The sequence below is a fragment of the Pleurodeles waltl genome, chromosome 5 (assembly GCF_031143425.1).
Source record: "Pleurodeles waltl isolate 20211129_DDA chromosome 5, aPleWal1.hap1.20221129, whole genome shotgun sequence".
Taxonomy (NCBI): Eukaryota; Metazoa; Chordata; class Amphibia; order Caudata; family Salamandridae; genus Pleurodeles; species Pleurodeles waltl.
In genome coordinates, this window is record NC_090444.1 from 1,853,622,148 (window position 1) to 1,853,643,756 (window position 21,609).

The 21,609-nt window shown below is 47.2% G+C and overlaps 1 protein-coding gene across 2 annotated transcripts in view; it reads left to right on the forward strand.

The window, feature by feature from the left end:
• Window positions 1-21,609, forward strand: part of LOC138296871 (uncharacterized) — a 246,381-nt gene that overhangs the window by 202,474 nt on the left and 22,298 nt on the right. For both annotated transcript variants that reach the window (XM_069236360.1, XM_069236361.1), the window contains one exon: window positions 14,948-15,033. In XM_069236360.1, the coding sequence (XP_069092461.1) occupies window positions 14,948-15,033 (86 nt within the window). The remainder of the gene's footprint in view (window positions 1-14,947; window positions 15,034-21,609) is intronic.

Here is a 21,609-nt window from a genome sequence, read left to right on the forward strand (position 1 = left end):
TTTTTACCAATTTACATTGGCTTACTGGAACACCCTTATAATTCCCTAGTATATGGTACTGAGGTACCCAGGGTATTGGGGTTCCAGGAGATCCCTATGGGCTGCAGCATTTCTTTTGCCACCCATAGGGAGCTCTGACAATTCTTACACAGGCCTGCCACTGCAGCCTGAGTGAAATAACGTCCACGTTATTTCACAGCCATTTTACACTGCACCTAAGTAACTTATAAGTCACCTATATGTCTAACCTTTACCTGGTAAAGGTTAGGTGCAAAGTTACTTAGTGTGAGGGCACCCTGGCACTAGCCAAGGTGCCCCCACATTGTTCAGAGCCAATTCCCTGAACTTTGTGAGTGCGGGGACACCATTACACGCGTGCACTACATATAGGTCACTACCTATGTGTAGCTTCACCATGGTAACTCCGAATATGGCCATGTAACATGTCTAGGATCATGGAATTGCCCCCTCTATGCCATCCTGGCATTGTTGGTACAATTCCATGATCCCAGTGGTCTGTAGCACAGACCCTGGTACTGCCAAACTGCCCTTCCTGGGGTTTCACTGCAGCTGCTGCTGCTGCCAACCCCTCAGACAGGCATCTGCCCTCCTGGGGTCCAGCCAGGCCTGGCCCAGGATGGCAGAACAAAGAACTTCCTCTGAGAGAGGGTGTGACACCCTCTCCCTTTGGAAAATGGTGTGAAGGCAGGGGAGGAGTAGCCTCCCCCAGCCTCTGGAAATGCTTTCTTGGGCACAGATGTGCCCAATTCTGCATAAGCCAGTCTACACCGGTTCAGGGACCCCTTAGCCCCTGCTCTGGCGCGAAACTGGACAAAGGAAAGGGGAGTGACCACTCCCCTGACCTGCACCTCCCCTGGGAGGTGTCCAGAGCTCCTCCAGTGTGCTCCAGACCTCTGCCATCTTGGAAACAGAGGTGCTGCTGGCACACTGGACTGCTCTGAGTGGCCAGTGCCACCAGGTGACGTCAGAGACTCCTGCTGATAGGCTCCTTCAGGTGTTAGTAGCCTATCCTCTCTCCTAGGTAGCCAAACCCTCTTTTCCGGCTATTTAGGGTCTCTGTCTCTGGGGAAACTTTAGATAACGAATGCATGAGCTCAGCCGAGTTCCTCTGCATCTCTCTCTTCACCTTCTGATAAGGAATCGACCGCTGACCGCGCTGGAAGCCTGCAAACCTGCAACATAGTAGCAAAGACGACTACTGCAACTCTGTAACGCTGATCCTGCCGCCTTCTCGACTGTTTTCCTGCTTGTGCATGCTGTGGGGGTAGCCTGCCTCCTCTCTGCACCAGAAGCTCCGAAGAAATCTCCCGTGGGTCGACGGAATCTTCCCCCTGCAACCGCAGGCACCAAAAAGCTGCATTACCGGTCCCTTGGGTCTCCTCTCAGCACGACGAGCGAGGTCCCTCGAATCCAGCGACTCTGTCCAAGTGACCCCCACAGTCCAGTGACTCTTCAGCCCAAGTTTGGTGGAGGTAAGTCCTTGCCTCACCTCGCTGGGCTGCATTGCTGGGAACCGCGACTTTGCAGCTACTCCGGCCCCTGTGCACTTCCGGTGGAAATCCTTTGTGCACAGCCAAGCCTGGGTCCACGGCACTCTAACCTGCATTGCACGACTTTCTAAGTTGGTCTCCGGCGACGTGGGACTCCTTTGTGCAACTTCGGCGAGCACCGTTTCACGCATCCTCGTAGTGCCTGTTTCTGGCACTTCTCCGGGTGCTACCTGCTTCAGTGAGGGCTCTTTGTCTTGCTCGACGTCACCTCTCTCTTCAGGTCCAATTTGCGACCTCCTGGTCTCTCCTGGGCCCCAGCAGCGTCCAAAAATGCCAAACGCACGATTTGCGTGTAGCAAGGCTTGTTGGCGTCCTTCCGGCGGGAAAACACTTCTGCACGACTCTCCAAGGCGAGAGGGATCCGTCCACCAAAGAGGAAGTCTCTAGCCCTTTTTGTTCCTGCAGAAACCTCAGCTTCTTCTGTCCAGTTGAAGCTTCTTTGCACCCGCAGCTGGCATTTCCTGGGCATCTGCCCATCTCCTACTTGCTTGTGACTTTTGGACTTGGTCCCCTTGTTCCACAGGTACCCTAGATTGGAAATCCACAGTTGTTGCATTGCTGGTTTGTGTCTTTCCTGCATTATTCCTCTAACACGACTATTTTGTCCTTAGGGGAACTTTAGTGCACTTTGCACTCACTTTTCAGGGTCTTGGGGAGGGTTATTTTTCTAACTCTCACTATTTTCTAATAGTCCCAGCGACCCTCTACAAGGTCACATAGGTTTGGAGTCCATTCGTGGTTCGCATTCCACTTTTGGAGTATATGGTTTGTGTTGCCCCTATCCCTATGTTTCCCCATTGCATCCTTTTGTAACTATACATTGTTTGCACTGTTTTCTAAGACTATACTGCATATTTTTGCTATTGTGTATATATATCTTCTGTATATTTCCTATCCTCTCACTGAGGGTACACTCTAAGATACTTTGGCATATTGTCATAAAAATAAAGTACCTTTATTTTTAGTATAACTGTGTACTGTGTTTTCTTATGATATTGTGCATATGACACTAAGTGGTACTGTAGTAGCTTCACACGTCTCCTAGTTCAGCCTAAGCTGCTCTGCTAAGCTACCATTATCTATCAGCCTAAGCTGCTAGACACCCTATACACTAATAAGGGATAACTGGGCCTGGTGCAAGGTGCAAGTACCCCTTGGTGCTCACTACAAGCCAGTCCAGCCTCCTACATTGGTTGTGCAGTGGTGGGATAAGTGCTTGAGACTACTTACCACTCTTGTCATTGTACTTTTCATAAGAGAAAAATATACAAAACAAGGTCAGTGTATATACACATAGCCAAAAAGTTTTGCATTTCCTCTTTTCACTCTTTTCTAAGTGCTGAAAAGTACTTCTAAACTTTCAAAAAGTTCTTAAAAGCTTAAAAAGTTTTTTTCTGTCTTTCCAAAAAGTTCTGAAAACTTTTGTCTCTTTCTCTATCACTTTAACTCTCTCTAAAAAATGTCTGGCACAGGCCAAAGTGTTGATCTGTCCAAACTTGCATATGACAACCTTAGCTGGAAAAGAGCAAGGAGTCTCTGTATAGAGAGAGGTTTGAGTGTAGGGAAGAATCCTGCCTTGGAACTGTTAATTAACATGCTTAGAGAACAGGATAAGGCCATAGGTGCCCCATCTGTTGAAAAAGTACCTAATAGTTCCCAATCAGATTCAGGGACTCCCCCAGGAAAAGATTCAGGAAAGAAACTTCCTAGCCTGCCCATTACTAGACAATCTAGCATAGATGGTAATGATGATGAGCCACACCATAGAAATAGTGTTGTCTCACATCATAGCAAAAGCATTTATTCTCACCATACTGGTAGTAATGTTTCTGTAAACCAAGCTGTTAAGTTGGCTTCTGTAAGGGACAGGTCTCCTTCTGTTCATTCCCATCATAGCTCTGTTTCTAGAAATGTCCCTCCCACCAACCCTGATGACAGAATGTTAGAGAGGGAACTCAATAAGTTGAGGGTGGAACAAACCTTAGAAGCTTAAAAAGCAACAGCTGGATTTGGATAGACAGTCTTTTGAATTAGAGAAGGAAAGACAGAAGTTGGGTTTAGATACCCATGGTGGCAGCAGCAGTATTCCCCATAGTCATCCTGCAAAAGAGCATGATTCCAGGAATCTGCACAAGATAGTTCCCCCTTATAAGGAGGGGGATGACATTAACAAGTGGTTTGCTGCACTTGAGAGGGCCTGTGTTGTACAGGATGTCCCTCAAAGGCAGTGGGCTGCTATCCTATGGCTATCATTTAGTGGAAAAGGTAGGGATAGGCTCCTTACTGTGAAAGAAAATGATGCTAATAATTTCCAAGTTCTTAAGAATGCACTCCTGGATGGTTATGGCTTAACCACTGAACAGTACAGGATAAAGTTCAGAGAGACCAAAAAGGAGTCTTCACAAGACTGGGTTGATTTCATTGACCAGGCAGTGAAGGCCTTGGAGGGGTGGTTACATGGCAGTAAAGTTACTGATTATGACAGCCTGTATAACTTGATCCTGAGAGAGCATATTCTTAATAATTGTGTGTCTGATTTGTTGCACCAGTACTTGGTGGACTCTGATCTGACCTCTCCCCAAGAATTGGGAAAGAAGGCAGACAAATGGGTCAGAACAAGAGTGAACAGAAAAGTTCATACAGGGGGTGACACAGATGGCAACAAAAAGAAGGATGGTAAGTCTTCTGACAAGGGTGGGGACAAATCTAAAAATGAGTCTTCATCAGGCCCACAAAAACACTCTGGTGGGGGTGGTGGGTCCAAATCCTCCTTTAATCAGAACAAGGAAAAGAAACCATGGTGCTATTTATGTATAATAAAAGGCCATTGGACAACAGATCTCAGTTGTCCAAAGAAAGGCACCACAGCTCCTACCACTACAACCCCTACTGCTACACCTAGTGTCCCTACTAATAGCAGTGGTGGTGGGAGCAAACCTACTAATAGCCAATCCAAGGGAGTAGCTGGGCTCACTTTTGGTAATTTAGTTGGGGTTGGTCTGATTAGGGAGACCACAGAGGCTACTTTAGTCTCTGAAGGGGCTATTGATTTAGCCACTTTGGTTGCTTGCCCCCATAACTTGGAGAAGTACAAGCAACTAACCCTAATAAATGGTGTTGAGGTCCAGGCCTACAGGGACACAGGTGCCAGTGTCACAATGGTGATTGAGAAACTGGTGCACCCTGAACAACACATACTTGGACACCAGTACCAAGTAACCGATGCTCACAACATAACACAAAGCCACCCCATGGCTGTTGTAAATCTCAACTGGGGGGGGGTAACTGGTCCAAAGAAAGTTGTGGTAGCTTCAGATTTACCTGTAGACTGTCTATTAGGGAATGATTTGGAGACATCAGCTTGGTCAGATGTGGAGTTGGAGGCCCATGCAGCAATGCTGGGCATCCCAGGGCATATTTTTGCTTTGACAAGGGCTCAGGCCAAAAAGCAAAAAGGACAGGGAAGCTTGGATCCTGGAACAATGGACCAAGTGCTCCCTAAAGCTAGGGCTAGTAGAAGCAAACCACTTCCTACTATCCCTCCCTCTACAGTGGATTCTACTTCTGAGGAAGAAGAATTCCCTCCCTGTGCAGAACCTACACCAGAGGAGCTGGAAGCAGACACTGCTGAACTTTTGGGTGAAGGGGGGCCTGCCAGGGAGGAGCTGAGTGTGGCACAGCAAACCTGTCCCACATTAGAGGGTCTCAGACAGCAAGCTGTCAAACAGGCTAATGGGGATGTCAGTGACTCTCACAGAGTTTACTGGGAGGACAACCTCTTGTACACTGAGCATAGGGATCCTAAACCTGGAGCTGCCAGGAGATTAGTGATTCCTCAGGAGTACAGGAAGTTCCTCCTAACACTGGCACATGACATTCCCTTAGCTGGGCACCTGGGTCAAATGAAAACTTGGGACAGATTGGTACCATTGTTTCATTGGCCTAGGATGTCTGAGGACACAAAGGAATTTTGTAAGTCCTGTGAAACCTGTCAAGCCAGTGGCAAGACAGGTGGCACCCCAAAGGCACCCCTTATCCCACTGCCTGTGGTTGGGGTTCCCTTTGAAAGGGTAGGGGTTGACATAGTTGGCCCCCTTGACCCTCCTACTGCTTCAGGCAATAGGTTTATCTTGGTGGTAGTGGACCATGCCACAAGATATCCTGAAGCTATTCCTTTAAGGACCACTACAGCTCCTGCAGTGGCAAAGGCCCTCCTGGGAATATTTTCCAGGGTGGGCTTCCCAAAGGAAGTAGTATCAGACAGAGGAAGCAATTTCATGTCTGCATACTTAAAGGCCATGTGGAAGGAGTGTGGTGTAACTTACAAGTTCACAACACCCTATCATCCACAAACAAATGGACTGGTGGAGAGATTTAATAAAACTCTCAAAGGCATGATTATGGGTCTCCCTGAAAAACTCCGCAGGAGATGGGATATCCTTCTACCATGCCTCCTTTTTGCCTACAGGGAGGTACCCCAGAAAGGAGTGGGCTTCAGCCCCTTTGAACTTCTTTTTGGACACCCTGTTAGGGGTCCACTCACACTTGTAAAGGAGGGTTTGGAACAACCTTTAAAAGCTCCTAAGCAGGATATTGTGGATTATGTATTTGGCCTCAGATCAAGGATGGCTGAATACATGAAAAAGGCCAGTAAAAACCTTCAGGCCAGCCAAGAGCTCCAGAAGCAATGGCATGACCAGAAGGCTGTTTTGGTTCAGTACCAACCAGGGCAGAAAGTGTGGGTCTTGGAGCCTGTGGCCCCAAGAGCACTCCAAGATAAATGGAGTGGTCCCCACACAATTGTTGAAAAGAAGGGTGAAGTCACCTACTTGGTTGACTTAGGCACTGCCAGGAGTCCCCTTAGGGTGCTCCATGTCAACTGCCTGAAACCCTACTATGACAGGGCTGATCTCACCCTGCTCATGGCAACAGATGAGGGACAGGAAGAAGACAGTGATCCTCTACCTGATCTCTTCTCTTCCACAGATCAAGATGCTCTTGTGGAAGGTGTAGTTTTGGCTGATTGTCTTACTGCTGAGCAGAAAGACAATTGCATAAACCTCCTAGGACAATTTTCAGAACTCTTCTCCACTGTGCCAGGCACCACTTCTTGGTGTGAGCACACTATAGATACTGGAAACAGTTTACCTGTCAAAAGTAAGATCTATAGGCAGCCTGACCATGTCAGGGACTGCATAAAGCAAGAAGTTCAGAAAATGTTGGAACTAGGAGTGGTTGAGCACTCTGACAGTCCATGGGCTTCTCCTGTGGTACTGGTACCAAAACCCAATTCTAAAGATGGAAAGAAGGAAATGCGGTTTTGTGTAGACTATAGAGGTCTCAACTTAGTAACCAAAACTGATGCTCACCCTATACCCAGGGCAGATGAGCTTATAGATACACTGGCATCTGCCAAGTATCTAAGCACTTTTGATTTGACTGCAGGGTATTGGCAGATCAAATTGTCAGAAGATGCTAAACCTAAGACTGCATTTTCTACCATTGGAGGACATTACCAGTTTACTGTAATGCCTTTTGGTTTGAAAAATGCACCTGCCACTTTTCAGAGGTTGGTGAACACAGTCCTGCAAGGGCTGGAAGCTTTCAGTGCAGCATATTTGGATGATATAGCTGTCTTTAGCTCCAGCTGGGATGATCACCTGGTCCACCTATGGAAAGTTTTGGAGGCTCTGCAAAAGGCAGGCCTCACTATCAAGGCTTCAAAGTGCCAGATAGGGCAGGGTAAGGTGGTTTATCTGGGACACCTTGTTGGTGGGGAACAGATTGCACCACTTCAGGGGAAAATCCAAACTATTATTGATTGGGTTCCCCCTACCACTCAGACTCAGGTGAGAGCCTTCCTAGGCCTCACTGGGTATTACAGGAGGTTCATTAAGAACTATGGCTCCATTGCAGCCCCTCTTAATGACCTCACATCCAAGAAAATGCCTAAAAAGGTATTATGGACAGCAAACTGTCAGAAAGCTTTTGAGGAGCTGAAGCAGGCCATGTGCTCTGCACCTGTCCTGAAAAGCCCTTGTTACTCTAAAAAATTCTATGTCCAAACTGATGCATCTGAATTAGGAGTAGGGGCAGTCCTATCACAACTTAATTCTGAGGGCCAGGATCAACCTGTTGCTTTTATTAGTAGGAGGTTGACCCCTAGAGAAAAGCGTTGGTCTGCCATTGAGAGGGAGGCCTTTGCTGTGGTCTGGGCTCTGAAGAAGTTGAGGCCATACCTGTTTGGCACTCACTTCATTGTTCAGACAGACCACAAACCTCTACTTTGGCTAAAACAAATGAAAGGTGAAAATCCTAAATTGTTGAGGTGGTCCATATCCCTACAGGGAATGGACTATACAGTGGAACATAGACCTGGGAGTAGCCACTCCAATGCAGATGGACTCTCCAGATATTTCCACTTAGACAATGAAGACTCATCAGGTCATGGCTAGTCTTATTGTCCTTCGTTTGGGGGGGGGTTGTGTAGGAAAGTACCATCTTGCCTGGCATGTTACCCCCATTTTTCACTGTATATATGTTGTTTTAGTTGTATGTGTCACTGGGACCCTGGTAACCCAGGGCCCCAGTGCTCATAAGTGTGCCTGAATGTGTTACCTGTGTAGTGACTAACTGTCTCACTGAAGCTCTGCTAATCAGAACCTCAGTGGTTATGCTCTCTCATTTCTTTCCAAATTGTCACTGACAGGCTAGTGACCATTTTTACCAATTTACATTGGCTTACTGGAACACCCTTATAATTCCCTAGTATATGGTACTGAGGTACCCAGGGTATTGGGGTTCCAGGAGATCCCTATGGGCTGCAGCATTTCTTTTGCCACCCATAGGGAGCTCTGACAATTCTTACACAGGCCTGCCACTGCAGCCTGAGTGAAATAACGTCCACGTTATTTCACAGCCATTTTACACTGCACTTAAGTAACTTATAAGTCACCTATATGTCTAACCTTTACCTGGTAAAGGTTAGGTGCAAAGTTACTTAGTGTGAGGGCACCCTGGCACTAGCCAAGGTGCCCCCACATTGTTCAGAGCCAATTCCCTGAACTTTGTGAGTGCGGGGACACCATTACACGCGTGCACTACATATAGGTCACTACCTATGTGTAGCTTCACCATGGTAACTCCGAATATGGCCATGTAACATGTCTAGGATCATGGAATTGCCCCCTCTATGCCATCCTGGCATTGTTGGTACAATTCCATGATCCCAGTGGTCTGTAGCACAGACCCTGGTACTGCCAAACTGCCCTTCCTGGGGTTTCACTGCAGCTGCTGCTGCTGCCAACCCCTCAGACAGGCATCTGCCCTCCTGGGGTCCAGCCAGGCCTGGCCCAGGATGGCAGAACAAAGAACTTCCTCTGAGAGAGGGTGTGACACCCTCTCCCTTTGGAAAATGGTGTGAAGGCAGGGGAGGAGTAGCCTCCCCCAGCCTCTGGAAATGCTTTCTTGGGCACAGATGTGCCCAATTCTGCATAAGCCAGTCTACACCGGTTCAGGGACCCCTTAGCCCCTGCTCTGGCGCGAAACTGGACAAAGGAAAGGGGAGTGACCACTCCCCTGACCTGCACCTCCCCTGGGAGGTGTCCAGAGCTCCTCCAGTGTGCTCCAGACCTCTGCCATCTTGGAAACAGAGGTGCTGCTGGCACACTGGACTGCTCTGAGTGGCCAGTGCCACCAGGTGACGTCAGAGACTCCTGCTGATAGGCTCCTTCAGGTGTTAGTAGCCTATCCTCTCTCCTAGGTAGCCAAACCCTCTTTTCTGGCTATTTAGGGTCTCTGTCTCTGGGGAAACTTTAGATAACGAATGCATGAGCTCAGCCGAGTTCCTCTGCATCTCTCTCTTCACCTTCTGATAAGGAATCGACCGCTGACCGCGCTGGAAGCCTGCAAACCTGCAACATAGTAGCAAAGACGACTACTGCAACTCTGTAACGCTGATCCTGCCGCCTTCTCGACTGTTTTCCTGCTTGTGCATGCTGTGGGGGTAGCCTGCCTCCTCTCTGCACCAGAAGCTCCGAAGAAATCTCCCGTGGGTCGACGGAATCTTCCCCCTGCAACCGCAGGCACCAAAAAGCTGCATTACCGGTCCCTTGGGTCTCCTCTCAGCACGACGAGCGAGGTCCCTCGAATCCAGCGACTCTGTCCAAGTGACCCCCACAGTCCAGTGACTCTTCAGCCCAAGTTTGGTGGAGGTAAGTCCTTGCCTCACCTCGCTGGGCTACATTGCTGGGAACCGCGACTTTGCAGCTACTCCGGCCCCTGTGCACTTCCGGCGGAAATCCTTTGTGCACAGCCAAGCCTGGGTCCACGGCACTCTAACCTGCATTGCACGACTTTCTAAGTTGGTCTCCGGCGACGTGGGACTCCTTTGTGCAACTTCGGCGAGCACCGTTTCACGCATCTTCGTTGTGCCTGTATCTGGCACTTCTCCGGGTGCTACCTGCTTCAGTGAGGGCTCTTTGTCTTGCTCGACGTCCCCTCTCTCTTCAGGTCCAATTTGCGACCTCCTGGTCCCTCCTGGGCCCCAGCAGCGTCCAAAAACGCCAAACGCACGATTTGCATGTAGCAAGGCTTGTTGGCGTCCTTCCGGTGGGAAAACACTTCTGCACGACTCTCCAAGGCGAGCGGGATCCGTCCACCAAAGGGGAAGTCTCTAGCCCTTTTCGTTTCTGCAGAAACCTCAGCTTCTTCTGTCCAGTCGAAGCTTCTTTGGACCCGCAGCTGGCATTTCCTGGGCATCTGCCCATCTCCTACTTGCTTGTGACTTTTGGACTTGGTCCCCTTGTTCCACAGGTACCCTAGATTGGAAATCCACAGTTGTTGCATTGCTGGTTTGTGTCTTTCCTGCATTATTCCTCTAACACTACTATTTTGTCCTTAGGGGAACTTTAGTGCACTTTGCACTCACTTTTCAGGGTCTTGGGGAGGGTTATTTTTCTAACTCTCACTATTTTCTAATAGTCCCAGCGACCCTCTACAAGGTCACATAGGTTTGGAGTCCATTCGTGGTTCGCATTCCACTTTTGGAGTATATGGTTTGTGTTGCCCCTATCCCTATGTTTCCCCATTGCATCCTATTGTAACTATACATTGTTTGCACTGTTTTCTAAGACTATACTGCATATTTTTGCTATTGTGTTTATATATCTTGTGTATATTTCCTATCCTCTCACTGAGGGTACACTCTAAGATACTTTGGCATATTGTCATAAAAATAAAGTACCTTTATTTTTAGTATAACTGTGTATTGTGTTTTCTTATGATATTGTGCATATGACACTAAGTGGTACTGTAGTAGCTTCACACGTCTCCTAGTTCAGCCTAAGCTGCTCTGCTAAGCTACCATTATCTATCAGCCTAAGCTGCTAGACACCCTATACACTAATAAGGGATAACTGGGCCTGGTGCAAGGTGCAAGTACCCCTTGGTGCTCACTACAAGCCAGTCCAGCCTCCTACAGGGTGGTCCTTGAAGGATACAGAAAGAGGTACAGTGGAGAGAGGGTGGTCCTTGGAGGAGATAGGAAGAGGTGAATCGGAGAAAGGGTGGTATGTGTAGGAGACATGAAGAGGTGCAGTGAAGAGAGTGTGGCCCATGGAGGAGACAGAGAGAGGTGCAGTGGAGAGAGGGTGGTCCATGGAGGAGACAGGAAGTGGTGCGGTGGAGAGAGGGTGGTCCATGGAGGAGACAGAGAGAGGTGCAGTGGAGAGAGTGTGGTCCATGGAGGAGACAGAGAGAGGTGCGGTGGAGAGAGGGTGGTCCATGGAGGAGACAGAGAGAGGTGCAGTGGAGAGAGTGTGGTCCATGGAGGAGACAGGAAGTGGTGCGGTGGAGAGAGGGTGGTCCATGGAGGAGACAGAGAGAGGTGCGGTGGAGAGAGGGTGGTCCATGGAGGAGACAGAGAGAGGTGCGGTGGAGATAGCGTGGTCCATGGAGGAGACAGAGAGAGGTGCGGTGGAGAGAGGGTGGTCCATGGAGGAGACAGGAAGTGGTGCGGTGGAGAGAGGGTGGTCCATGGAGGAGACAGGAAGTGGTGCAGTGGAGAGAGGGTTGTCCTTGGAGGAGCTGGGAAGAGGTGAAGTGGAGAGAGGGTGGTCCTTGGAGGAGCTGGGAAGAGGTGAAGTGGACAGAGGGTGGTCTGTGTAGGAGACATGAAGAGGTGCAGTGAAGAGAGTGTGGTCCATGGAGGAGACAGGAAGTGGTGCAGTGGAGAGAGGGTGGTCCTTGGAGGAGATAGGAAGAGGTGAATCGGAGAAAGGGTGGTATGTGTAGGAGACATGAAGAGGTGCGGTGGAGAGAGGGTGGTCCATGGAGGAGACAGGAAGTGGTGCAGTGGAGAGAGGGTGGTCCATGGAGGAGACAGAGAGAGGTGCAGTGGAGAGAGGGTGGTCCGTGGAGGAGACAGGAAGTGGTGCGGTGGAGAGAGGGTGGTCCATGGAGGAGACAGGAAGTGGTGCGGTGGAGAGAGGGTGGTATGTGTAGGAGACATGAAGAGGTGCGGTGGAGAGAGGGTGGTCCATGGAGGAGACAGGAAGTGGTGCGGTGGAGAGAAGGTGGTCCTTGGAGGAGCTGGGAAGAGGTGAAGTGGACAGAGGGTGGTCTGTGTAGGAGACATGAAGAGGTGCAGTGGAGAGAGGGTGGTCCATGGAGGAGACAGGAAGTGGTGCGGTGGAGAGAGGGTGGTCCATGGAGAAGACAGGAAGTGGTGCGGTGGAGAGAGGGTGGTCCATGGAGGAGACAGGAAGTGGTGCAGTGGAGAGAGGGTGGTCCTTGGAGGAGATAGGAAGAGGTGAATCGGAGAAAGGGGGGTATGTGTAGGAGACATGAAGAGGTGCGGTGGAGAGAGGGTGGTCTGTGTATGAGACATGAAGAGGTGCAGTGGAGAGAAGGTTGTCCTTGGAGGAGCTGGGAAGAGGTGAAGTGGAGAGAGGGTTGTCCTTGAAGGAGCTGGGAAGAGGTGGAGTGGACAGAGGGTGGTCTGTGTAGGAGACATGAAGAGGTGCAGTGAAGAGAGTGTGGGCCATGGAGGAGACAGGAAGTGGTGCAGTGGAGAGAGGGTGGTCCTTGGAGGAGATAGGAAGAGGTGAATCGGAGAAAGGGTGGTATGTGTAGGAGACATGAAGAGGTGCAGTGGAGAGAGGGTGGTCCATGGAGGAGACAGGAAGTGGTGCGGTGGAGAGAGGGTGGTCCATGGAGGAGACCGGAAGTGGTGCGGTGGAGAGAGGGTGGTCCATGGAGGAGACAGGAAGTGGTGCAGTGGAGAGAGGGTGGTCCTTGGAGGAGATAGGAAGAGGTGAATCGGAGAAAGGGTGGTATGTGTAGGAGACATGAAGAGGTGCGGTGGAGAGAGGGTGGTCCATGGAGGAGACAGGAAGTGGTGCGGTGGAGAGAGGGTGGTCCGTGGAGGAGACAGGAAGTGGTGCGGTGGAGAGAGGGTGGTCCATGGAGGAGACAGAGAGAGGTGCGGTGGAGAGAGGGTGGTTCATGGAGGAGACAGAGAGAGGTGCAGTGGAGAGAGGGTGGTCCGTGGAGGAGACAGGAAGTGGTGCAGTGGAGAGAGGGTGGTCCATGGAGGAGACAGAGAGAGGTGCGGTGGAGAGAGGGTGGTCCATTGAGGAGACAGAGAGAGGTGCAGTGGAGAGAGGGTGGTCCTTGGAGGAGACAGGAAGTGGTGCGGTGGAGAGAGTGTGGTCCATGGAGGAGACAGGAAGTGGTGCGGTGGAGAGAGGGTGGTCCATGGAGGAGACAGAGAGAGGTGCGGTGGAGAGAGGGTGGTCCGTGGAGGAGACAGAGAGAGGTGCGGTGGAGAGAGGGTGGTCCATGGAGGAGACAGGAAGTGGTGCAGTGGAGAGAGGGTGGTCCATGGAAGAGACAGAGAGAGGTGCGGTGGAGAGAGGGTGGTCCGTGGAGGAGACAGGAAGTGGTGCGGTGGAGAGAGGGTGGTCCATGGAGGAGACAGAGAGAGGTGCAGTGGAGAGAGGGTTGTCCATGGAGGAGACAGAGCGAGGTGCGGTGGAGAGAGGGTGGTCCGTGGAGGAGACAGGAAGTGGTGCGGTGGAGAGAGGGTGGTCCATGGAGGATACAGAGAGAGGTGCAGTGGAGAGAGGGTGGTCCGTGGAGGAGACAGGAAGTGGTGCGGTGGAGGGAGGGTGGTCCATGGAGGAGACAGAGAGAGGTGCGGTGGAGAGAGGGTGGTCCGTGGAGGAGACAGAGAGAGGTGCAGTGGAGAGAGGGTGGTCCGTGTAGGAGACAGAGAGAGGTGCAGTGGAGAGAGGGTGGTCCTTGGAGGAGACAGAGAGAGGTGCGGTGGAGAGAGGGTGGTCCATGGAGGAGACAGGAAGTGGTGCGGTGGAGAGAGTGTGGTCCGTGGAGGAGACAGGAAGTGGTGCGGTGGAGAGAGGGTGGTCCGTGGAGGAGACAGAGAGAGGTGCAGTGGAGAGAGGGTGGTCCTTGGAAGTACATGCAGTGGAGGGTGAGGGGTTCCAGCATTAGACAGGGGTCCATTAGGGACATCATGTGCCAGTACACTTTCTATTTTACAAACCAATATCATCTAGAATTTTAGTACATCTGTCTCCAGTGAGGTTTGCAAGAGCTGCAGCCTCTGAAAGTAATTGGTGATTTGCTAAATTCCCAAGAAGAAGAGACAGAGACCTTCGGTTTGCAGGGAAGGGACAGACACACGGATAAGTTGGCAGTGTCGCTGTTACTACTCTTTGGTTTTCATTAAATGCTGAACCAAGCTGATGTGTCCAAATTCTGACTTGTCACCGCCTCTCTCATCCCACCCATTCCTTCCTTTCATCACCTCTTCTTCCTCACTTCCACCACCTTCCTGCTTTATTCTCCTCCTCTTGGCTGTTCTATCTGTTTCTCTCTCCTGCTGTCTCTCTTTTTACTGTTCTCTCTCTGCTTTTCTCTCCCTATCTCTCTTTCTCAATTTCTTTCTTTTTCTCTTTTCTTTCTTCATCTTCTTCTCTCTTTTGTTGTTTTCCTCTCCTCTTTTTCATTTTCTCTTCTCTTTCCCTCAACCTCTTTCTGTTTCTCTATTTTATTCTCTCTCTCATGTTATCTTTATCTTTATCTGTTTCTCATTCTTGTTGTCTTTAACTTCCCCATTTCATCACTTCTCCATCACATCACCTCTTTGGCACTCTCTCCCTCCCTCCTTTTTCTCTGTATCTCCTCCTCTCCTCCCTCTCTTTATTTCACCTCCAATCTCTTTCTTCCTCCCTCACCTTCCTGCGCTGTACCTCCACTCCTTCCCAAATTATCTACTTCTGCTTTCTCTATCCTCATCTCCAACTCTTTTTCACAACCTTGCACCCCCTTGTGATTGCACCCCATATCTCCAGGATGCGAGACGGCTCCGAGGTCCTCTTGAGAGCCCCCACCTGTGCCCTCATGGAGGAGTGGGTCTCAAAGATACAGCTGAATTCAGGTGAGGCCTCCTGTGGGACATGCATGATGGGAGGGTACATGTGTATGTGCTGGAAACAAACCCCTCTGGTGTGCATAGTGTGTAAGAGCTAGTCCCAAACATTTAAGGTAGTACTCCTGTTTTACGTACTCTTACTTACATGTCTATGTTAATTAACTCCAAAACATCTAAAATGGAAATATTCAGGGAATATTCATATACAGTTTGTACAAGTAAAAAGGATTGTTCTATCTTTGTACCTTCACTATTAGGAGGGTGGATGATTGGGGACTAACTCACAAAGGCATGTAAGAGGGTTCAAAAGAGTACTCCTGCAGTATACTTCACATACTTCTGAAATTCTGCGTGCTCTTGTGAATCCGCCCCATTAACCTTCCAGATCCAGGCAGTGATCCCTGCCAGTCCTGGCCCACACCGGCTGAGACCTGTGATCCTGGGCTATCAGACACTGTATGTTATACTGTGTCTCACTGAGTACTGGAATACAGCTTCTAGACGGGAGGAGGTGTTTGACATCCTATAGCAGACAGCACTTGTACTGCTAGGAGCTACAATTAGAGTATTATAATAGCAAGTGTGCCATCGGTTATTAATTTGCCATTTATGATCATTGCATCTTATATTTGAAAACCCTTTTAAGTTGTCTGGTTGTAACTCTAACACCCCAGTGCCTGTGAAGACAAACCTTGTGCCTGTCCTTCTTCCAAAACCATGAACACTGATGATTCTTTAGAAGTATATTTCCACGGTGTGTGGCACTTGCCAGCCATGGGTATGGGAAGAAGTCTTGGGCCATATTTATGAAGTAGATGTGTCGCGTTTGCACCATGCAATAGAGTTTAAAAGAGACGCAGCTGCTAAATGTGATTTATCAAGCCACGCAAGACCACCTTGCGTGGCTCTGAGTGGCTTGATAAACCCAGAGTAATGCATCGCAGCACACATCGCTGCGTTGCGTCACTCTACCCCAGGTAGGCATTCCATGGGTGCTGCATGGGTGTTCCCATGCAACACCCATGGATTTTGAGTCATTGCCAGAAATACCAGAAGTGGTAGACCTGGGAATGCACCAAAGCTGTACGCCTCCCCAGGTGAGACGCAACAAGGAGAAATTCTTTTATTCCTCCTAATTTTTTCCTCTTTCTATGTGTGATGTGTCCTGCACCACATTGCTGCATACTACAGCACATTGTGCACCAGCGCTGGGAAAAGGCAGGAATGCGCCATATTATTTTAAACACAGTACATTCATGCCCTTTGCCTGTCATGCAGCGAGCCAGCAGGGTGACTTGCTGCTCTGCGCGACTTGTTCATAAACGTGTCCTCTTGTCAATGGCCCCTTGCCGCCCTTGTCCATCCACCCTCTGTCAGCACCAGGACTTTAAAAAACTCCCTCACTGGGACTTTTAGTTCACTCCAAATTGCATTTTATTATTAATATTTACATCACCCCATTTAGTTGCAGAACCAGAGTGCACTACTTGTGAGCTTCTGTGTGAACATTTGCACAACAAAGGATTTCTGCTTTTATGATAGTTTTTAAAATACCTCTTACAACAAATATAACCATTTCAATTTTTAGTACTGATAAACACAGTCACACATCACCCTTGCCAGAGATCCACACAAACATACAAAGATACACTGTCAGAGACAACCTATGTTTAAGGGGTCACAACACTCAAATGCATAGATACAAAAGGATGAAATCAGTGATTGAAAGATTGTGTATGTGTGTGAATGGGGGTCTGGGTGCTCGTGTGTGTTTGTGTGTCTCTGCATGCACATGTGCTTGAACATGAGTTTGATTGGAGGGTAGGGATCTGTGCATATCTGTCAGTGCTGTTGGCAAGCATTTTTAGGAATCTGCTTTTGTGTTCTTACATTATGCATGTGTTTGCAGTCTAGACTATTGGCCTGATTTAGATATTGGCGGATGAGTTACTCCGTCACAAGGGTGACAGATATCCCGTCCGCCGAAATCTAAATTCCATAAGAAATAATGGGATTTAGATTTCGGCAGATGAGATATCCGTTATCGTTGTGACAGAGTAACCTGTCCACCATTATCTAAATCAGGCCCTATATGTATGTAAGGGATGTGTGTGTATGTGTGTAGGTGGTGCCACCTAATAATTGATTCAGAAATATTGCCTGATCATAATATTGTGCTCAAAACCTCGTAACCAAAAAAATATCATGGAGCAAACTATCCAAGGTGTACATTTTTTGAAGTGTTTTATTATAATATTGAATTTTAAGTGATACTTTATTTAAATATTGTTTTATTTTAATTGTGTTCTATTGTATTGTATTTTAAATATGTTATCGATACGTTTTAAAGTTTTGTAATTTTTATTGTAATATGTATATTTTTGGGCAGTTGGGTTTTATTTGGGGTTTTGGTGCATAGTGTTTTTTAAATGATATAATAATTATTTTTGATGAATTTCTTATTTGATTTCTTTTTTTTAATTGTTGTTTGTTTGAATGTTTAATTATTTTTTTAATTAAGTATTAAGTTGTAACTTTTTGTTGTTGGGTTTATTGGGGGATTATGTGGGTCGTGTTTTTTAAATTATCTTTTATCTAGTAATTTGTTAATCGTGTAATATAATATATTTTTTACTTTTGTGTTTAATACCTGCTTAAATTATGTATTGACTTTGAATTGTGCCTGTGGGATTTATTTGTGGATTGAGTGAGTAGTGTCTTGTAAAAATATATAAAGGTTACTTGGTTTATGTTTTAATTTTGCAAGATGTTATAATTTATATTTAATAGTTTAAATGTTTTATATTGTTTTAAATTTAGTTTGAACAGTTTTTTGAAGAATTGTGTTTAAAGTCTTTTAAATAAAGTGTTTATAAAATGAGATTACTGAATGCATTAATTATGTATTTTGTTCATTAACTAATTGCTATTTAAAAAAATGTTTTCATTTAAAATACTTATTTATACAACATGCAAAAGCAATTAATTATTTCTTTCAATGGTTGTGCAGGATATTGTAGGTTTGTGTTTCTTTAAATACATTATTTTGTAATATAACTTATGTATATCTGTTCAATGGCATATGTAGCTGTAGATACACATGCTTTGCATAAGTCTGCCATCTAGTGTTGGGCTCGGAGTGTTACAACTTGTTTTTGTTCGAAGACGTTTTTCGAGTCACAAGATTGAGTGACTCCTACTCTCGGTGATAATGCGCATGGGCATTGAGTCCTTTGTTAGATTGTTGTCTTTCCACCGTCGGGTTCGGACGTGTTTCCTCTCACTCTGGTGGATCTCGGTTCGGTATTTCTGACCTTTTTTTCTACCTTTCTATAATATCGTCTGTATTGTTTCAATCACATTTTCCATCTATACTCGATCCGATTTAGACCGTCAGGGTCGAATTCTCACCCTTAAAAGGGCTGATAGAACGAACTCCGTTTCGATTCTGTGCTCTGTGTCACGCTAAATTCCCATACACCGATCAACATTCAGTGTGCAATCTCTGTTTATCTCCAGATCATCGGGAATAAACTTGTGACGTCTGCAGATCATTTAGATCTAAAAAGACTCTCTGGGACCGTAAAGCTCATCATCTCGAAATGTCGTCCAAGTCCACAGGAGACACACTTGATATCTTCGGTGGAAAACACGCAACAGGAAGAAGTTCAAATAGGGACAACATTTTCCATCCAAGACTCCGAATCCGATCAGCACTCGGATGATGATAGCCACTACATACCTGTAGCGCAGTACATGAGTACAGCTGCCTCATCGCACCACACAAAAATCTTTAAAAAGACTCCAGCACTAGTTGTCGGTCCTCCGCTGCCTTCAGGCCATGGCGGGATCCAAAAAGTAAGTCCGGATGACCAACCTTTGGGTTTGGCATCGAGATTAAAGACTAAAGTGCATTCGGCATGGACCAAACAGACTCTGATCAGAAGGGGCATCTTCGGAGCTGAAAAAATCTACACCACTTTCGGAGCCAATGTTTTCGGTTCGAGCAAAGCACTCCACAAATAAACCTTGAGTCAAAAGACACGAATAGCAAACAAACTACGTCTACCCATGAATCCTTGGACATACAACCTATTTTGGAGGTGATGGACACTAAACAGTGAAAAACTGCACATTCAAAAGGACACAGGAAGAATAATTGCATCCCCTCCAATGTCCTTTAAGAGGAAATTGACTTTTAAAGACACCTTAAAGGATGTACCTCCATCAAAAAGGTCTCCAAGGATAAAGAGCAGGAAGAGGCTACACAACGCAAACAGCCTTCACCACCACCTTCTCCTGCTCTTCCTTTCACACCACCACCATCACACACATATTGAGCACCGTTGTCACCACACACACCCTCATTATCACCACCCAGTGATGATTTTAGTGATGGCCAGCAGGACAAAGCTCCATGGGATAGATATGAACCTGATCCCATTCTGGCAAATGATCCATACTTATACCCTGCTAGACCTTCACCACCAGAAGACACTACTGCATACAATCAAGTAGTAGCCAGAGCTGCTGCCTATCATAATGTGCAGACGCATACAGATCATATAGAACAAGATTTCCTTTTCGAGACACTAGCGTCTACACATAAACAATATCAACAGCTTCCAATGCTTCCAGGAATGCTCAGACATGCTTCTGATATTTTCCAGGAACTGGTAAAGGCCAGAATTATCACTCCTAGACTAGATAAAAAATATAAACCTGCATCCTCAGACCCAGTGTTTATAAAAACTCAATTACCACCTGACTCAATTGTAGTTGGTGCAGCAAGAAAAAGGGCCAACAGTCAGTCCACATGAGATGCTCCTCCTCCAGACAGGGAGAGTACGAAAATAGATGCAGCAGGTAACAGAGAAGCTTCACAAGCTGCAAATCATCAGAGGATAGCAACTCGCAGGCTCTTCTGGCTAGGTCTGATAGCGCCCACTGGGATGAGATGGAAGCACTCTTGCAGAACCTCCCTCCAGACCACCACAAGAGGGGACAACAGATAGTAACTGAAGGGCAAGCAATATCTAATAATGCTAGTAGATCCACTATGGGTGCGGCTGATACAGCAGCCAGAGCAATCAGCACCAGCGTGCTTATAGAAGACACGCCTGGTGAAGATGTTCAGGGTTCAAACCTGAAACACAACAGGCTGTGTTAAATATGCCCTTTGACAAACAGCATCATTTTGGCCCAGAGGTTGTCACAACCGTAGACAAACTTAAAAAAGATTCTGAAACAGCCAAAGCAATGGGTGTGTTATATACCACACCCAGTAGAGGTACTTTTCATAGACCACATTTTAGAGGGGATTTCAAACCATCTGCCTCAGAAACATCAACTTCCCAACAAAAGCAATCCTCACAATTCTACACTAAAGGATCGTTTAGAGTCTTCTATAGAGGATCCAACAATAGAGGAAGAGGTAAACCTTCCCCTTCCAGAGGTTCCTCTCAATTAAATAAACAGTGACTTTCTCACTATTCCCACAGAGCACACATCTCCTGTGGGAGGAAGACTGGGAAAGTACTATCCACAATGGCACAACATCACTACAGATCAGTGGGTTCTGTCCATTATCCAACATGGTTACTGTCTAGAACTCATTTCCACTCCACCAAACATTCCTCCTCGTTCCCACAGACTTACTCATGAGCATCTCACTCTATTAAAACAAGAAGTACAATCACTACTACTCAAAGGAGCCAAAGAAACAGTACATATATCCCAACAAGGATCCGAAGTATCTTCGTTATACTTCCTTATACCAAAGAAAGATGGCACTTTCAGGCCAATCTTAGATCTCAGACCCTTAAATGTATACATACTGTCAGAACACTTCCATATGGTCACTCTACAGGACGCCATTGCCCTATTACAAAAACAGAATTACATGATAGCATTAGACCTCAAGGATGCTTATTTTCACTTTCCCATAAATCCACAACATTGAAAGTTTCTAAGATTTGTTGTAGCAGGAGAGCACTACCAGTTCAAAGTGCTACCATTCGGGGTAACAACAGCACTAAGGGTGTTCACCAAATGCTTAGCGGTGGTTGCAGCATTCCTCAGTAGACAACACATACATGTCTTCCCATATCTCGATGACTGGCTTATAAAAGCCAGTACACTTCAAATTTGTCAACAACATACTCAATACACCATAAACATCCTACACACTTTAGGATTCACCATCAATTACCAAAAATCTCACCTGCAGCCATCACAGATACAACCGTATTTAGGAGCAATTCTAAACACTCACTGAGCATTAGCATACCCAAACCCAGTAAGGATTCAAGCATTTCACAATCTCATATCGCAACTACAATACAACCACACTTATACAGTAAAGTTGGTGATGAAACTATTAAGGATGATGTCTTCATGTATAGCAATAGTACCCAATGCCAGACTCCACATGCGACCACTACAGCAATGTCTCTCTCAACAATCGTCTCAGGCACAGGGTCAAATTCAGGATCTAGTGTTGTTGGACCGCCAGACTCAACGCTCTCTGCAATGGTGGAATTACACCAGCCTATCAAAAGGCGGCACTTTCAGGACCCGGTG